At 39.0% G+C, this 20,316-nt stretch overlaps 1 protein-coding gene across 1 annotated transcript; it reads left to right on the forward strand.

Annotated features, from left to right (window-relative positions):
- Positions 1-1,065: 1,065 nt before the first annotated feature.
- LOC100495756 lies at positions 1,066-9,063 on the forward strand. Its single transcript, XM_002937927.3, has 7 exons — positions 1,066-1,241; positions 2,841-2,927; positions 3,566-3,788; positions 4,940-5,085; positions 7,057-7,176; positions 7,650-7,770; positions 8,933-9,063. The coding sequence occupies exons 1-7, from the start codon at positions 1,200-1,202 to the stop codon at positions 8,935-8,937; spliced, it is 744 nt and encodes a 247-aa protein (XP_002937973.1). The 5' UTR covers positions 1,066-1,199; the 3' UTR covers positions 8,938-9,063.
- The last annotated feature ends 11,253 nt before the right edge of the window (positions 9,064-20,316 follow it).

Below are 20,316 nucleotides of genomic sequence, written 5' to 3' on the forward strand. Positions count from 1 at the left end.
TAATTGTCCAAAAATTAAAAAAGAAGACCAACTGAAAAGCAAATAAAAATAGCCCATTTTAGACATACTAAAAGGTGAACTTTCTCTTTAAACATGTCCAGATTTGCTACTTTGAACATACTGTTCAGTTATCTAGGGTGGCAATTTCCTCAGAACACCCTGTTCTGTGATAACTGAATTTTTTTCTGCCAATCATTCTGGGTAGGTGGATGGTGTTTAGGCAGGTGTCAACATAAGAGGAACTGCAGCTTGCTTTGTTTTCTGGTCAGCCCCACTTCTTTGGGATGTGTTAATGACCAAATAGTACAATATCCAAACAATGGCCAAGCTGGGTACCACTGCCTGTGTATGCACATACGCATTTTAATTTGTGCCATGTAGAACATTTTATGCATTCAACCCCACCACAAAACACACTGATTCCATTCTGCCTTGTTGATATATACCAACATATACATCATGATATATACTAACAGCAGCTGATACCAAGCTGAACACACAGTTAAGTCTGCTCTCATAGGTACAGACCTACAGGGCAGAATGAAATCAATGAACACCTGCATTGCCATGTGGTGGAATGGATGTAAATATACTGTGCATTAGAAAATGCCTGTGGGTACAGGGCTTTAGGGCTGAATTCATAAATGAGCTATATATAAACAAAATTAATCATTGCAGCAATTGCTGAGTTGTTTTTTGTTTAAACTAAACTAAATTTTTAGATTTTTCCTTAAGAGTCTCTGCATGTTTTGCAGTCAATTTACCTAATTACATTAAATGGATTCTATATCAGAATTTGAAATATTTATAAATTGTAATGTACAACCTTCAACTCTCAGCAGCTAGTCCAACTACAACTCACATCATCTCTGAACAACCAGATTGGATACCCATTATCTGCATAAGTTCACTATTGTGTCTACTGTTGCTGCTAATGTGTAGTCAGGATCTCCAAGCACAGTAAGTAGCCTGCTACAGCTTCTGAATATCTGCTTGCTAAACTTGACCTTACTTTGGAAATGAAAGTGTTAAAGGAAGTAGTTTGCTTAACGAGTAATGACTTTTGGCCTGTAAGAACATAATGAGCCTCTCTATGGTTTGATTGGTGACTTTTACTTTTTAAGAGGTGTTCTGGGATTTTGGAGATCTGTGGTTTGTTTTGGCTTTGCTAGGACTGGCTAGTTTGCCTAAGGCCTAAAATGGATGGTGAAACAAAATCTCCATGCCGTGAGGCCTCAAAGGTGAGTGTGCTTTTTGCGGACATTATAACATTGACTTATTCTAGCAATAGTGAAATCTAGTTTAACCTATGGGTACACCAATTACTCCTGCATCAGTGCAGTAAATTAAGTCATATTTTTGCTGTTTGTAATTTTTATTTATATACATATGTGCATGTGGTTTCCTGGACCACCATTTTGGATAAGAACAAATAAATAGTGTTCAGGGAGTATTGAGGTTGCCATTAGGGCTTCTAATAGGGAACTTTAACTAAACGTGTGCTTGCACACCCATGCCCCAGGGCAGTCCTCAGAAATACTGTTGGTCTATGTACAACTATAAACATCTGTGTGACCATTGATGCAGGTGTAAATATCGCCAGGGCCAGATACTGCCCTGCCTCCCAGGGAAGGCAGGCACTGGTGCTTGTATTGCAGTACTTAAACTTTTTTTTTTTCCCCAATACTTGCTTGCCTTCCCCCTTATGGCAGTACTCCTTCAACCAGATATGGAAACCCAATTGTCATTACACTTCTTAGCCAAGCCTAAAGCTAGGTGGGGCTGTAGGGAGTTGCAGTCTTAATAGGCTTGCAATGTTTTTAACATTACTTGGTAAAAAGGGAACAGCCTGTGAAATGTAGCTCTCAAAAGCAAATGCTACTGTACATTTCAAGCTGCAAGTTAAGTGGGTGGCTTAAACATATTCTTCCTAGTGCTGTGACTCTATCCCGCGGCAAAAAGATATAACTAGTGCAATGCACATCACACAGGAGTTTCCTTACAAAAATAACTGGCTTTTGATTTGCTCTATTGTAACTTTCTTTCCCCTCAAAAGTAAGCGTGTGTCCAGTTGATTCTAATTAAATTGCTTTTGAAATGTGCATTACAGCATGTTTTATGCATATCCATGCTGCAGCAGACTGTGATTGTCATGCAATACAAAGAAAATGTACCTTTTGCCCATTACATTATTCTTTGTTGTAACAAATTGTATTGACTTGCAGTTTCCAAGTGACATGCAGCATGTCAAATATTTTGTTTCACTTGCAATTTATCAGCCACTCTTTGTGTATACATATTCACCAAAGAAAATTCACTAATCCACCTAAATATATTTAAACAAATCAAATTGTGTGTAGTATAATTATGGCTATTATGACCTCTGTGGCACCCCACTGGTGCTTTTATTACTGACTTTGTCAGGGAGGCTCCTGGGTTTGTAGTTGCACCCAGCTGAAAACAAGTGCACATTTTGCAACTGTTAATAATAAATGCTTGAGACATAATTGATGTTTGCATAGTGCCTCAAAAAAGCACTTTTTAGCATGCACACAAACCATTTCACACTTACTACTTCAGTTAGCAATAGAAAATGAGGCCCAGAATTTCTAAATATATCTTCATTCACTGAGAAAATGGGGCATCAGCTGTCAGCCTATCTCCACTTGAATGTCCATTTTGGAGTGGCTAGTACTGGATTCTTCATATTTAGCAGCTTTCAGAAAACATTTTGTAGAATGTACAAAATTACGTTGTATACAATACTGAAATCTTACTGCTACATCTGCTATTACTTTTTATTGAGGCTAAATATAAAGAACACTATTTTTTTCCTTTAGAACAAGCATGCTGTACAAACAAAAGAATCTGGATACCTGAAGTCTGTCTTTGTACGAGTTACTCAGATCTGGCCTCTTAAATATGTGGTGAGTGGAGGATGATGGGTATCTTGGGACAACACTCCAAGGAAACATATGGGTGGGTGGGTGTGAGTGATATATGCTTTGCTTGTGAAAGTTATGTCCACTAAAATGCAGCACTCTATTGGACTTCAATAAAAATGGATTTCATTCATGTCTAAATTGCAGCAGATATACCAGCATTTCAAGCACTGGAAAAATATAAATTGCAGAATATGCAACCATGATAAAGTATGTCACCGCATAAACAAGGTTTCCCTGTAAATCTAAGATGGTGGTCCATTCCTTATCCTAGATTATTCCACAGCAGAATTCAGCATTTACAGTATCTCTAGTGATCTAAAGGCTACTGGGACCTGAGATTCTGGTTAGAGCCACAGTAAAAAGCATGGTGAGCTATAATATATTAGCGAACACCCTTTAAACTATTATGATTTTCCCTCTCAATCCAATATCAATGTAATAATCCTGTAATTTAGCGACTCCTTGTGAAAGACTATAACGGCTATTTTCTTTTAAAGGTTTAAAAGGTAGCTTACAACACCAGCACTTTGTATATTACTTCTTTATAAAGCTATTATACACATTTTTCTACTACTGTAGATGCATAATTTTATTTTTTGTTCCTCCCCCTTTCTCTACAGTTCAAGATACTGAAGAAAATTCTTTCCCTAGCTGGTCTTTCTCCTAAAATTGAGAATGTAGGAACTGTTGAGTCTAAATCTCCCTATGGCAGACGTTTTGTGAGTGGAAGGAAAAGGCTTGGCCGCTTTGCTCGTCTTCTACTTTCGCTTGCCCCTCAAAAACTACAGTGTGCTCTGGGCTACCACTCGGCAGAAAGTATAGGGCAGGCTGGAGGGTCAGATGGTAAGTCAATTATTGGGGTTACTGGAGTATAAATCTGGAGCTTAAGGACTGACTCAAATCCATCCTGTGCTACTGATCGCTCCCAAGAAATGAAGAAAAAAATGGAGGGGTGTCCAAGGATCTAAAACAAGTAAAATATCCAAGACAGGACAAAAAAGGCATACCTTCACACTGCACAATGTATAAAAATGTCATAAGTGCAGCGTGAAGCCCTGCCCCCTCTTCCTGTTCAGCTCTCATCTCTTCTGTGGTGGACGAGAAGAGCTTCTTCTGAGTTCATTTGCTGTGCATTGGCTCCTGCTTCTGGGGGTATAGTTTTCCTTTAAGGGCTTGTGCTCACGCATTTTTTCCTGCAGCTGCGTTCTCCTGCCACAGGGTAGTGCAGGAAGAAACGCACTTCATTCTTTCTAATGGGGCTGTACTTACCCAGACACTTGTAAGTGCCAAACACAGGTGGAATGCAACATGCTAAGAGTAACATACATTTCTTCCCGTGCTGCTATGCTCTCCTGCAGTGGAACACAGGAATGCCGCCACAGGGTAGCACAGGCATTATATATCATATCTGATTTTGGCTTTTTCTCAGACTGAATGACCAACAACATTACTCTGTGTAGGCAAGTACGATCATATTATCCAAGAAGCAATCCATGCTTGATTAGCTTGGCTGACTAAATCTAATTGTTATATATGCAGTCACTTACTGAGCAGACTGCTTGGGGCCTCTCATGATCAAAAACTTGGCCTTTTGTCAGAGTCTTAACAATGACAAGATTATCAAACTGTATTATTAACATGAAGTGCCAAACACAGTGAAGAAAACAGTAAGGGCCATATTTATCCTGGAGGGAAACTGAACTGTTAAAACAATTTTGTAAGCGATTACAAATGAGTTTTATAGGTTAAAATTGTATTTCATAGCTGCATCTTACATTGGTACAACATCCTATAATTTTACCCCCCCTATTTATTAATAAAGCGTTATAAAAGTATTCAGAGCTGATAACTCGCTTGCTTAACATGAATCCCCTTAAATCAGGTGACGGAAAACAACTCTCAAAGCTTGGGAGCCACCCATTCAGTCCCAAAATTGGCCTAGTTTGACATGCCTGACCGAAAATTGTTTTCATGGCTTTCATTCTTGGCTCCAGATATCAGAAAGTCTCCTCTGAAGCCATGTGGAAAGGGCAGCAAGAGGAAGCAAGATGATCTCGAAGTAGAAGAGCAACAAAGCTGGGTTGCTTTAATGAATGAGGACCTTCCAGATGAGGATGAGGAAGATGATCCAACTTATGAAGTAAGCAATATCTGTTCTATCTGTACTTGGAATAAAACATAAGAAGGTCTTTGCTGGGCTGGAAAGCCAGCCTGCTTTCCTGGGACAGGCATTTCAGGTGTAGTATGCAAGCAAGGGCTGTATTATCATGGAGAACTTGATACAATACAAAAGTCACCTGTTCTATAGTGTGTACCCCAGTATTGGTTCAAGGGGAAGCATTGCTTGCACATAAACATTTGTTCAAATTCAGTTTTATGCATTTTATTTTATATTACAATCTATGTACCCAAAAACAAATTATGAACACTTAATGCAGGGATCCCCAACCTTTTATATCCGAGAGCCACATTCAAATGGAAAAAGTTTTGGGGAGCAACACAAACATGGAAGGGGTTCCTGGGTGTGCCAATAAGAGCTATAATTGGTTTTGGTAGCTCCAATGTTGACTGGCAGCCTACAGAAGGCTCTGTTTGGCAATTACACATAGGGGCTGATTTACTAACCCACGAATCCGACCCGAATTGGAAAAGTTCCGACTTGAAAACGAACATTTTGGGATTTTTTCGTATGTTTTGCGATTTTTTTCGGATTCTGTACGAATTTTTCGTTACCAATACGATTTTTGCGTAAAAACGCGAGTTTTTCGTATCCATTACGAAAGTTGCGTAAAAAGTTGCGCATTTTTCGTAGCGTTAAAACTTACGCGAAAAGTTGCGCATTTTTCGCGTAAGTTTTAACGCTACGAAAAATGCGCAACTTTTTACGCAACTTTCGTAATGGATAGGAAAACTTGCGTTTTTACGCAAAAATCGTATTGGTAACGAAAAATTCGTAAAGAATCCGAAAAAATCGCAAAACATACGAAAAAATCGCAAAATACCGATCATTACGAAAAAAACGCAATCGGACTCCATTCGACCCGTTCGTGGGTAAGTAAATCAGCCCCATAGTTTGTATGCAGCCAAATCTTGCCTCCTACACTGAAATTCAAAAATAAGCTCCTGCTTTGGGGACACTGGGAGCAATGTTGCTCACGAGCCACTGGTTTGGGATCACTGACTTAAATGTATGCCATAGTGTTGACCAGCTTCTACTAACTATATACAGCTACTTGTAGAAAGAGGAAAAAATAGAGTTGACAGCACTGTGTGAATTCATGTTACAAAGACATGAGATGTGTTGTAACACACTGGCCAAAATATGTAAATTCATGTGCTTACATTGCCTACTGTACCTTTTAAAACATTCATCTTTTGCTAGGGGTTTAGACTGAATTGCAGAACTGTGTTCATTTACCTACTTTATTCAAGAGCTCTAGAAGCATTTACAGCCATTAAAACCCCATCTAGTATGTGCAAGTGAGTGGTGGGAACATGTTCACACACTCCTCACCAGGTAACCCCTGGGCAAACTCTTTTACACAACTAGACGACGAGCATAAATAAATCTGTGCTTAGGTGACTTCAATACACAGTTTGAATGAGGTCCTGGGCCCAAAAGAGCCTGCAATCTATTGGGAAGGGGAGACCGAATCGAAAAAAGTGGTGGAAAACTAGTGTATAGGTCAAGGGTTTGTTGTAGCAGAGGAAGACTAATGGGTTTATTTTTGAGTTTGTTTTTCTAAATCAAATAAATACTCTAATTCATAAGGAAAACTTTTTTTTTTTCTTTTAATTTACACAAACTTAAATATCTCAAAAGAATGGCTTGACTTTGCCTAGGCCAACTCCCATTTACTTCTACAGAAACTCGCAAGCTTTTAGATAGCAAATTTTTACATTTGTTTTTAGTGCCCAAAAACTCATTGTGTGGAAAAAGAAAAATCAAACGTTTAAAAATGTCCCCCTAAGTGTTGTAAAGTCAGTATTTTTGGTGACTGGTTATTTGCCTTATGTAGAATTACGTTTGGCTGAACAATTTCACCAAATAGTTATATTGTAATCCTAATTGGCACTCTTGCATTTCAATTAAACCCTTTCCTATCTTCAGCCCAGTAACACAGACACAGATAGTGAAGAACACCATTCTAAAAATGACACAGAAAGTGATCTTGAAATTGAAGAAAAAGAGGGCGTTGTGATGCTCAAAGAATCTCCAGCAAAGAAACCGGTAAATTAAAATTATGATGATAAATGATTCTAGGATTTGTGGGGAATTGACCTTAACTGGTGGAAAGTAATGTGTTATCGATAGTTGTATAACATCTGTAATGAGATCTATGCTATACTGAATTTATAAATTATTCCCTTTATGGTAAACGGCACCCTGTACTCTAGGTACCTTTAGCCAACGTCCAACTAAAGGCTTTTTAAAGAAAATGTAATTGGAATGCTGTCTATTGCAACAGTATCGACTTAAAGCAAGTACATGATGGTGATATTCATTTATGTGGTGCAATATAAAGTTAAAACTGTATCCAGTACACCTGTTTACATGAATAGGGGCTTTCAATTAACTTCATATAACTATTTCCATCCTTGGAAGCATATTCCTTGAGAGGTACCCTGGCAGATGGAGGGAAAGCTTGCTTACAAGTGTTTCACCATCTTTGTCATCCCTGTTTGTATTTCTAATCCTTTTAGGAGGCCATGGTCAATGGTGACCCATCAAATAAGGAGGAAAAGCTAACCAATGGAAACCCAGTTGATGAAAATCAGAAAACAGAGGATGAACAGCAGAAGGAAATCACCAACTCTTCTGCAGGTTGGAAGAAAACTTCATAGAACTGTGCAGAATAGGAAGCTGCTAGTGATAAGTCAATCTGTCCTGCTTTGCTGAAAAATTTGCGACATGCATTAAAGCTAATAGGCTGTGCAACTTTTTTTTATGTACACACCTTTTTACTATTTTTTTTTTCCTTGCATTGTAGAATAACAATGAAAGCAACTTGACTTTGCTAGATTTTTTTTTTTTTTTTGCACATCTGAGTTTCAGCTAACTAGTAAATTCTTTTCGCCAGTCAAAATTCTGCATTTTGCCATCAGTGAAGTGTTTTTGTTTTTCTCACAAAACTGCCTAAATTTGCTGCAACAACATTCGCCGAGGGAAAAGCCCAATCACTAATGTATTTGGAGTGACCAAATGTTGCTTGTGTAACAATTCTTTGGCATTTAAGAATGTTGCCTAAAGCTGCACTGCAAAGTATGAAACAAGCATGGAGAGGGCAAAAAAATTGCACTTAAAAGAAAAAAAAAAAATTGTTGCCCATTGACTGCAATGCTATTTGCAAATTTCTTGGCGTTTTGCAAATTTTTCAGCAAAACATGATAGTCATTCACTACACCTAACTAAAAACTACTAGATTAATATATTAAACTTCCATTTTGAGAGAACAAGTAAAATAAATCGCTTTATACATTTTACTCCCATTATATTAAAGATGACCTTTTGCACCAGGCAGTGTCATAAATTGTTGTAATGTACATGCCCCTAGCTGGAATTGTGATGAGAATAACTGGGTACCTGGTACAAGATGGTGGTAGGTTTGTGGGTTTTTGTAAAATGTTTGTTTTTTATTACAGGTATCGGACCCCTTATCCTGAAACCCATTAGCCAGAAAGTTCAGAATTACGGAAAGGCCATCTCCCATAGACTCAATTTTAATCAAATAATTCATTAATAATAAATAATAAAACATTACCTTGTACTTGACCCCAATTAAGAGATAATTAATCCTTATTGGAGGCAAAACAATCCTGTTGTATTTAATTACTGTTTAATGTTTTTAGCAGACTTTAGGTAGGAGATCTGAATTATGGAAAGGTCCCTTATCTGGAAATCCCCAGGTCCCAAGCATTCTGGATAATAGGGTCCCATACCTGTACTTACTTATGGATGGTACTAACAACATTCTTTTTCTTTCCAGAATAACTCATGTGGCATACCAGCCTGAATGGTTCATTTGCATTCTTATGCATCTCTAAATGCTATTTATGTAATATAGACTTATCTTGCCAACATTTTTGCTAATATATCAATAAATATTTTTCACTGAAATTTGTTTGTTTTTTTTAATTGGAATGTTATCAGAAGGGTAGGCTAGACTCTTATTTATTGTTTGGACAATCTGACCATATTAACACTACTGTCAAAACGTGTCCCTTCTCATGCAGTATTGCCAAAGTCTGTCCCTTTCCTTTAACCGTAACAGCGAAGATGCTCCTGCATACTCTCATCCTATCCCAACTAGATTACTGTAACCTGCTACTAACTAGCCTTCCTAACTCCCATCTCTCCCCTCTGCAGTCTGACTGAAATACTGCTGCCAGAATTCTCCTCCTTATCAAGGAGAGTCCAGGCCTCCCACTGCTAAGTTCTCTTAAAAAAAAAATAAAAATAAATCAATCAAATAAAAGAATTGCTTACAAACTCATTCTCCTAGCCTTCAAAGCCCTCCATTCCTCTGTGCCTCATTGCCACTTGTGTCTCCATACATTCCTCGCCAACTCCTCGCAGAGCAACCACTTGGTTGCATCCCCAGCTACTACTGCAGATTTCTTCCTGCATGGAAGAGGGACTAAAACATTGATGTTTCAAACTGTAACAACTCTATAGCTTACAGAAAATATTTGGGAACTACATAACCCACAATGCATTGCGCTGACCTCAAAAGTCCGCTAGATTAGCAGGAGAACAGTGGGTATAATAAAGACTGCATATTTTCAAGTTAACATATATTGCAAAGTTGCTTAATTATGGTAATTAACATTCCCTATTATGAGAGAGAAAAAAAATACATTAAGGGGATAGCATTAAAACATTTCTTAAGTTTTTATTTTCTTAGTACGACTATAGGTAATCACTGGGAGTGTGTTAGGCACTTAGGGTAGGAACCCACAGAGCAATTAGTTGCCCGTGATAGATCTCTGCTCTCCACTCTGAAAAGGTTTTCCACCGGCAACAACCGAATTCGCCAGTGGAAAACCCTTTCCGTCGCTTTGTTTTCCGAAGTTGCCTGCAGGAGAAAACAGCGCGACTTTGTTTTACCAAAACGATGCAAAGGGCTTTCCACTGGTGACTTCTGTTGTTGCTGGCCCTTTTCAAGCGGTTACTTGTCTGCTATAGCGGTGATCTATCATGGGTGACTAACTCGCTCCTTGGGTTGTCACCCGAAACCTGATATCCTGGGCCAGCGCTCCCAGGATATTTCTGTAGAAGCATATCAATGTGGTCTTCCTTTCTCTTATGTTGCCAGGCAGGCGCATGAGCAGTAGCATGAAAAACTATGTTTTACTTTACGGCCTATGCACCTGCCTAGACCTGAACAAAAAGTGGAAGGAAGAAGATAGGGAAGATAGACATTTTGGTAACACCAGGGATTTTTACTTTAGTTCTCCTTTGAAATATAAGTAGGGTCTGTACTTCATACTGCAAATAACTGTAGGAAAATATTAAGAATTTGAAATTTATTAAACATATACTGGTTATTTTTATAACATTAACAGTAAGTTGGAATGCATGCACACTTGTCAACACCCATCACCTTATACATTCCCATTTTAATTTAACTGATTTTCTTAGAGTTGTGGAATGAGAGGTAGACACAATGCATAAACAGAAGTGGTAACTGTTCAGACCCAGAGGAAAATCCCTGCCAACCCTGGATAAGTATATACATTGGTGGTACTACACTTGTAATTGGGCCCCTGTGTCTTGATGACGCTGCTCTGAGACATAATGTTGTTTCAGGCCTTTACATTGCACAGGGCAAGCTGTGGTACAATAAACCCAACTAAATTCTTTATTGCAGTGTAATTTCACAACTTTTGTTAGCTGTTACAGCTTGTCCTCTACAACTGTACCTTCCATCCATGCTGTACAGTAGCTCAACCAGAACGAAGGAAAAAGGAGAAAGACACTCTGGTAATCCAAAAACATGCCATTCCAATAGTTAAAAAGAAAAGACTTTATTATACACTCATCTCAAAAGCCTGATGCGTTTCGTGTCTATCTGACCTTTAATCATAGGAGGTGTCAGATGGATTAGAAACGTGTCAAGCTTTTTTGAGATGAGTGTATGATAAAGTTTTTTCTTTTTAACTATTGGAATGGATTACCAGAGTGCCATTCTCCTTTTTACTTCATTTTTTAATGCTTAACGGTTTGTCCTCTCCCTAGAGCTGAGGGTCAGAGGCTGGAGCACCTGGACCATCCTGTTCACCTGGTAAGCTTTTTATAGGTTACAGGTGCTGCTTTGCTAAATATATTTGAGAGTTTTTGCAGTGTCTCAACCAGGTCCAACCCAACCAACCAGGCTTCATAATAGGCTTACAGCAGGGCAGCTTGTTTCCCCAAATGTGACCACCAAGGGGTCATTATTCCCACAAAAGTAATAGCTGGTTCCTGTTCTGCCCAAATTCTGTTTTAAATAATTCTCAAACTTCCTCTAGAGTAAACCCCACTTCATTCTGTGTTGGTATTGGCTAGCCCTGTGGTAGTTATAATGGAGAGGTACATAGCCAAATAGTTTATTCCTCTGCACCATGCCTCTTATATAGGATTTAAGCCTTTTTTCCGCCCCTGTTACTGATGTTTTTTTGGGGTTTTTTTAGGGGAAAAGAGACCTTGTTTTTTGTCACCTACTGACTAAAGTAGGAACTACACTTAAAAATAATTCAAGTTCTTTCATACTGACATTTTGGGGCCAATTTATCAAAATTTGAGGGGTTTTTTTTTTCACAATTCAAGAAAAACCACAAATGCTACTATACTCGAGAAAATTCTTAAGAACCACAAATAGTTGGTATACATTAAAGAAAAAATACAAAAAAAGTGTCCAAAAAAAACGTGGCAAGTAAAAGCCGGCGAGAATCAGTAGAGGTCAATGAGGATTGTCTCTTACAACTTTATTTATTTTCCCAGTTATTAAAATGTTAGCGTTATTTAGCCTCATTTAAAATAAGTAAGATTCCCACCAGTGTGCGACTTTTTTTCTGTGACAAAGCACCGAATATTCGGTTGCGCTTTTTTCTTAAGCTAGCATTTGAGAAGAAGGGTCGCACAAGTTTTGTCACTGTTATTTTTTTCATATCTGCAGGGGTTTTTTTACACGAACACGAATTTTGATAAATCTGTCCCTTCATGTTCTGTTCTATACTCTTATACCCTATATTCTGTACATGTTTTTAATTTGTTTCACATCAGCCTGTAATTTATACTTACAGCAAGTACTATCTCTGTGTTTGCCTTGATTTAGCACAGTACAGATAAAACATGCACATTTTGTGTGTGTTTAACCTCTTGATTTTTTTTACTGAAGGCTTTATTCATAACCCAATATGTGGAAGGTTATAAAAATTATATTAAAAAAATTAGCAAATCATAACTTACTTTATAACGTGATCCCACTCTGCAAATATTTGATGGAGATAACGGCCCAGCCAGAAGAGCTTCTTTTCATTTACCTATTGAACAGCAGCAGTTAGGGAAATGCCCACATGAAGATATAGTCAAACATAGAGGACAGATATGTGCCCTGAGTTAAAAAGGGGAGAAAATAATCTGAGATTTGTATATTTTTGTCTTTTATTGTTCTGTTTAAATTCCAGCGCCATGACAAATGAAAAAATGCTGGCATTTTGAGAACAGGGCACCTATAGGGAGTCAAAAATACATCAATCTACATTTATTTGGTAGCAAATTTTAAGTAAAAATGTATTTAATACTGTGAAACGAAAACCAAGAATTGAATGTGTTCTTCACCAGGTGGCAGCATACACAAACGTATTCTTTTTCAGGGAACAATGCACAAGAATATGACAGAGCCTTGGCATCATCAGTAAATAATTACATATGTTGTCTGCTGTGTTTGAGAAGCAAGATTCTAAGAGAAAAAATGTTAAGTGCTTCAGGCAAACAGAAATGGGTTTTTTGTTAACACCATCTGCACCTTGCAATGTAATGTAGATTTTCATTCTTTTGAGGTCACTTCAATACATTGAGGGCTACTGCTGCCAGCCTTCCACAAGCCGCATACATTTATGAAGCTTGCAAGGTCTGAAAAAAATATGGCTTTGCTTAATCTTTTCCAATATGATAGAGATTAAGGCAAAGCCTCTCCCAAATGGTCATTTTGATGATATACTGTAGCAGGCTGATTGCAATCTGATTCGCTTGTTAGGCATTAAAGGGTATTTGTTTTATAAAGGTTTGTTACAGAATGTACCTAGCTCAAAAATGTGTCTTTTGATCCTGACATCACCACCTATTCTGAAATCTGTATAGACTGGTGGTATAGTTGGTTTTGAAATGACCTAAATAATTACCTATTCCTGTATTTATGTTTGCATTGTATCTGTTGTGTTTTCAGTCTTTTTTCAGTGTTTTCAGAACAAGGCCCTTTATGCATTCACTGCTGCAGTTTCCATTGTGTCTACTGCATGTCCTGGCAGAAACCATCCTTGCAAACATCTGTCCATTGGGAAAAAAAGCCATAAAAAGGTTTGGAAAACAGCACCTTATAAGAGGTGGTGGGTTCCTGCAATTGTAATCCTTCATGCAATACAAAAATAAGAGATATTTGAGCATTTTGGTGTAGTTTTTTATATAAGGGGTTTTTTTTTATTTGCTGCTCAGACTTGTGTGGAACAGACAAAAAGATAGCCTGCGTAAAAATATCTATAAAATGACTAATCCATTCTTATAAAAAAATTTCAATAGCAATGCATGCCTGCAAATGCCTACAGCAGTGCTGTCCAACTTCTGCGGTGCCGAGGGCCGCTAATGGAAGCCAGTTTGACCACTCTCCTTTTTTAAACCACACCCACTTCAAACCACACCTATTTTATCACATTGGTGGTAGTGCAGCAAAAACCCAAATGCTTAGTTCTTACTACAGGGATATCAACCATTATTCATATGTGAAAGAATTATATTATGTCATTAAGACACACCCTTAAATCCATATGCCTCCTCCTACGCTGTGGATAGCACAGCAACTCCCAGCATATAATTACACACCTTAGGGACCATTTAATGGCTATTTCCAACTGCTAACAAACTCCCAGAACAAACCCCTGCCAGGTTCACCTCCCACAGACAGCATAGGGCAGGCAGAGTCTGGCACACACAGGCAGCACTCTGTCTGTCCTATGCTGACTGCCTGTGCCATACTCTGCCTGCCCTACCCTGCCTGTGTGTGCCATACTCTGCTTGTCCTATGCTGCCTGTGTGTGCCATACTCTGCCTGCCCTAAGCTGCCTGTGTGTGCCATACTCTACCTGCCCTATGCTGTCTGTGTGTGCCATACTCTGCCTGCCCTATGCTGTCTGTGTGTGCCATACTCTGCCTACCCTATGCTGCCTGCGTGTGCCATACTCTGCCTGCCCTTAGATGCCTGTTTGTGCCATGCTCTGCCTGCCCTACCCTGCCTGTGTGTGCCATACCCTCCCTGCCCTATGCTGCCTGTGTACCATAATCTGTCTACCCTATGCTGCCTGTGTGTGCCATAAACACACTCAGCATAGTCCAGGCAGTGTGAATAGGTGAACAATGGGGTTGATTACAGCCAGAGCCTGAGGTGTGAACACTGCAGGGGGTGAACAATGCAGGGATTAAAAGGTGTGAACAACACAGAGGATTACATGATTAAACAATACAGAGGGATTACAGCCTGAATCTGAGGTGAGAACCATGCAGGGGGCCAGTAAATCTCAGTACTGATACCATTTAAAGCTTACATAAAGGTAAGCCATCAAAGCAGCAAGACAGGTGGGGGGCCACACAGAGGGGGGTCGCGGGCCGCCAGTTGGACAGCACTGGCCTACAGTATGCTTGTGGGTTTGTATGGGCTAGGGTTGCCATCTGGCCCGTATCTAGGTAGGGGAAGGGTGACATGAAGGGTGACAATTCCTTAAAGGGACAGCGCCCTTACCTTTACTCTGTATTTTGGGCTGCAGCCAGAAAAAATGTGCAGACTCTTTCTGTTTGAAAACTTTTTATTAGCAGGTGGTGGTCACTGATGTATTCAGGCAGGCAGTTTGAACACTTGAGTTTTTACATATAAAACATTCCTCTTCCAAGGAATTCCAAGGCCAGTTGCACAACTTAGGTAAATTATCTCTTCAATTCCACTACCATGGACCTAGTCCCCCCTAGTACCCCTCCACTCTCTTGTGTGGTCCGGTACTCTGCAGTGATACCCCTCCACTCTTCTGGGATAGGACTTTTTATCTACGGATTCTGGTTAGAAGCCTTCTACACTCTTCCTAACTGTTCCTATACTGGCACTGGATTCCCTGACTAACAGGAGACCCATTGGAACCTGGTTCCCCTTTCTCCTGGTTGAGGCGGTGCCACCTAGTGGCCAAACAAAGCAACCCTTTAATACTTTTTCCCAATATACACATTAGGCATACATCTATCCACCTTCTTACACCATACCTCCCAACATTTGAAAAATGAAAAGAGGGACAAAAAGATTTGGCGTGCGCAGCGTGGCAATTTTTTGCCCATGCCCACTTTTGTGGCCACGCCCCAATTGCCACACCCCATCATTTTTTTTTAATTTTTTTTTTAAATACTCCTTTTATATAGTTGAAATTGTGGGATCAGATGCAAAATGTGCTATACACTTATACTGTACTAACTTAGGAAAACTATATAGCAGCTCCTACATAAAAAATACAAATATAGAGAGAATTTAGTCAGTTATAAGTGAGTTATAACTATGTACCAGTTTTGTCCCCCCATACACAGTGCCCCCAATGGCCCAATAGACAGTACCCCCCATACACAGTGCCTTCATAGACAGTACCCCCCATACACAGTGCCCCCCATAGAAAGTGCCCCCAATAGCCCCTATAGACAGTCCCCCCCATAGAAAGTGCCCCCAATAGACAGTACACCCCCCCACAGAAAGTGCCCCCAATTGACCTCCATACACAGTGCCCCCATAGACAGTACCCCCCATACACAACACCTCCATAGTAAGTGCCCCCAATTGAGACAGTGCCCCCCATACACGCTCCTTCTTCTTCAGCGGCTCCTCTCCTTATGTGGCGCCTTATACGGCGGCGACAGGCCCTTTTATAAGGTTGTGCCCTGTGCATATGTGTGACGTCAATACGCACGGGGCGCAACCTTATAAAAGGGCCTGTCACCACCGCGCAAGGAGCCGCATACGGAGAGGAACCGCTGAAGAAGAAGCAGTGCGCGATTCCAGCCAGCGCCTCCCGCTGTCCCGGATACTTCTAATCTATTACGGAAATGCGGGACATTCATTAAAGTATCCGGGACAGCAGGATACACTATTAAAACCGGGACAGTCCCGCGGAAAGCAGAACAGTTGGGGGGTATGTTACACGTATTTCATTAACCTAGCTGGTAAAATAAAAGTAAGGCCAGGGCTTGCCAGTAAATTTGTAATTAACTGTTGCTATGCCCTATTGCCTCTTCTCCCTACTTACCTAATTCCTAGCAGGTCAGCTGATCCACCTGTCACATCGCAATCACAACTGTGCCCCCTTTAAGTCATGGTTCACACATTTTATTTTATTATTCTGCCCCATTTAGGTCATATCCCCTTCACTCATCTGCCCACTTCCCTGTCAATAGGCCTGGAATTTTTCAATGTGGTCTTATTTTTTATTTTATATTACTTCTATATATTTAATAAGGTTACAATAATTCATACTACTCCCTGCCCCAGTGGAGTCCCTATTCACACACACTATGCTCAGTTATATCAGGAGTCAAATAACTTCCATGTTTTTTTTAAGTGTGAGAGGAAAGAAGAGTAGCTAGATAAAAAACACCTGCCCACCCAGGGTGAACATACAAACTCCTTGCTGATAGTGCCCTGATAAATCAGGGTTTTTAGCCATTTTTTTTTTTTTTTGAACGGGGCCAAAAAAATCCGGAATTGCCTTAAAACCCAAGATTTACCACAGATTAATCTCCTTATAATTACTATTATGTACTGCAGAATTATATTTTAATGCATTATAGAGGATCAAAGGGACCCATTATAAACAGTGACGTAAAAACTCTATTTTTGCATATAAATCCCCACTACCAACTGAGGTAGGTAAGTAGTCAGAGAGAGGAGACTTATGTAGGCAGGGGGCTGTACAGGGTTTGCTACTCTGCACCAGGCCCCTGCAAAGATATTTTTTTAGGGGGGGCCAGTGCAAAGTAGTTACGCCATGGCATCAAAAGGACCCAAATTTAGGCCCTAACACATAAGTTAAGAAATTCTGAAAAAGGTCAGTTTGTTGATGGGCACCGTGCTGTTGATTCTAGAATCTGTAGTCAATCTTGCTAGAAGGGTGTGGGGTTTCTTTTATTTTCTGCAAATTGATTAACATTTGGTTTGCTTAGAAAAACCCCTGTGAGTTACAGAAAGACTGCATATTTAGAATTAGACACTAGTATTAAAGAAATGGTTTCAGCAGAGCAGTGGATAGAATTCACTAATCATTTTCTTTTTTTATTGTTTCTTCTATTTGCTTCTACTTAATAGGAAACTATTGAGAGGTTATAGAGGAGAAGCCTGTTCTGATTCCCATGTCAGTTCTTTGTCAGCTTAGGCAATGTACATTATTGTGCTGTCTTTGTGTGAAACTGTAATCTCTGTGGAGCAGGGTCTAACAGTGCTTGAAAAAATCTTAGCACAGTGATGCGTAAAATTAGTAGCACTATAGAGGAATACAGATGTGTCTTCAGTATTCAATGGGAAACAGCGTAGGCTTATACAGAGCAATTACAGTAGTTAAATGGGGGATTATTTAGGACAGCATGAAGGCTTTCTGCACAAGGCTATATGAAACTATAAGTGGGATTTCAGTGGGACTGGGCCATATATGGACTAACACAATCTAGTTAGATCATATACCACAAGATTACATTTACATTTACTAAAACTCAACCTATAGTTACAGTATCACAGTAATTATACTTGAGCAGAAGATAGTATAATATAAACATTTGGCATCTTAAATGAGTGTAAATGCATAGCTCCAAGCAGAGCTCATAATGCAATCTTTCATTGGACAAATAGGGAAAATTCATTTTATGTTTTTAGTACAATATTGTGTCCAGTGTTCACAAAAGAGGCAAACAGGTGGGCTTCCCTGTCCATTGCCTTGGGGACACCTTCTATTGCCAAGGGATCTACTCCCCCATCTAACTGTATTTCTGGACCCAGCCTAGCTTGGCTAACTCATTCCCAGGGGGGCAAAGTACCTAAAGGTTGTCAAAACCTTTACATTCGTACACTTAAAATGACAGATTTTGATTTAGGATTATCCAATGGCGCATAATACTGAAAATGTATATTTTTATGAAAACGGTTAATTTAGATGAAGGAGGGTATTACATATGAACTGTTTTTTGTTTGTTTTTTTAAATGTTTTTATTGAGTTTTTAACATATAGAAGTTTTGTACATCACATGTTTTCCTTATTTACTGTATTTTTAACAAGATGTATATATATTTATCAACATTTTTGTTTATTGTAATCCATTTTTTTGTATCATTCTTGTTCCTTTGCCTTCCATACATGTTTCGTTTAGCAAGATAATGTTTAATAGTCAAATAAAACATAAACTTGATGACCAACCTTCGAGCTCAGTCTGTTTATTTATTACCTAGGAGGTATTCACTCTCACTGACAGTATCCTGGCTGTTCTGTGACTCCTGGGAGGCTCCATTCGTGATCTTTCGTCATTTGATGATGTTTGTATGTAATTCTGGGTTTCTAGTAATAATGGGTTGTTCCTTATGAGTTCTGTTTTGTACCATGTTGTGTTCTGTAGGGAATATATTGTTAAATATTTTGTATGGTCTGGAAGGGATGTGATATAATTTTCCCAATGTGTAATGAATTTAGTAGTATTTTGTTCTCTATGTGTCATTGTTTCCAGCCAATCCATATAGAATATATAGTGTAATTTTTGTTTAGCCAGTTTTTTGTTGGTTGTTCTGGGGTCAACCAAAGATGCAATATTGTTTTGCGTGCGGCAGCGGCGAGATATTCTGCGAGGATTTTTTTGGATTTTGTGAGTGGGGTTGTTTGTTTTAATTTGCTGAAAAGTGCCCATTCGAACGAAGGGTATAATGTTTTATTTGTTAAGCTAGCCCAGTAGTTGCCAACTTGTTTCCAAAAATGTTGTATTTTAGGGCATGTCCAGAGACAGTGTTCTAAATCTGCTTCTGGAATGTTGCAGCGTAGACAGTTTGAGGTGGGTAAGTTTCCCATTTTATGTAGTTTAAGCGGGGTCAAATAAGATTTATGTAGGATTTGAAGTGCCATTTCTTGATATTTGCTTGAGGTAAGAAGTTGCATTGAGTGATTATGGAGTTTGAGTATATCATTTGTCGTTGTCTGTGGGGACATGTTTATCCATTTTGCTAATGTTTTGTCTTCGTTTTCTTTATAGATCGAGATTTTTAGCATATGGTATAGTTGGGATGTGGATTTTGTTGATGTTTTATCCTTCCATAAGAGGTTGAGGGGGTTGTTTTTTTCTGTTTCTGAAAGATGTTTCAGTATGTTTTTTGTGAAGAGTGAGATTTGTAGAAGGAGGAAGAAATTTTGGGATGTGAAAGGGTATTTAAGTTGCAGCGTTTCTTGTGGGAGAATTGAAAGATTTGGTCCTAATAGGTTTTTAATGTTATAGAGGCCTTGTTGCTCCCATTGGTGTAATATGGGGTTATTTATGCCTATTGGAAACGATGTGTTTCCATTCCATGTTTGGTATATAGAATGAGTGTTTAGTAGTTTGAATTTTTTTTGGAGTATCTGCCATGTTTTATATGGGTGTATAAATAAGGGATTTTCTCGCATTGTTTGTGGGATATTAGTAAATGGTGTATGTAGTAGCTGGTTTAGAGATTGTTCGGTAGTTGGGAGGCTATCTAGTTTGTTTGTGGTGTATGTGTCTCTATGCCATAGCCAGTCTCCTATATATCTGGTAAGGGCTGCTTCATTATATTCTTTGATATTGGGGAAGTTGAGCCCACCTTCTTGTTTAGGCTGTTGTAATTTTATGAAGCTTATTCTGGGGCGTTTTCCGTTCCAAATAAAAGATCGGAATGTATGGTTTATTCATTTGAGATCTTTGTGTCTTATCTGATAGGGTAGCATCTGTGTGAGAGTTTGGGAAAAAATATAATTTTTAGTAAATGTATGTGGCCTAGGAAGGTAAGATTTAGTTTTTTCCAAATTGAGAGTTCTTGTTGTAGGGAGTCTATTTTCTGTCTTAGGTTTAGTTTATATAGTTCTGTGTGATGTTTTGGAATTTTGATAC

Source organism: Xenopus tropicalis, chromosome 1, assembly GCF_000004195.4.
Source record: "Xenopus tropicalis strain Nigerian chromosome 1, UCB_Xtro_10.0, whole genome shotgun sequence".
NCBI classification, from domain to species: Eukaryota; Metazoa; Chordata; class Amphibia; order Anura; family Pipidae; genus Xenopus; species Xenopus tropicalis.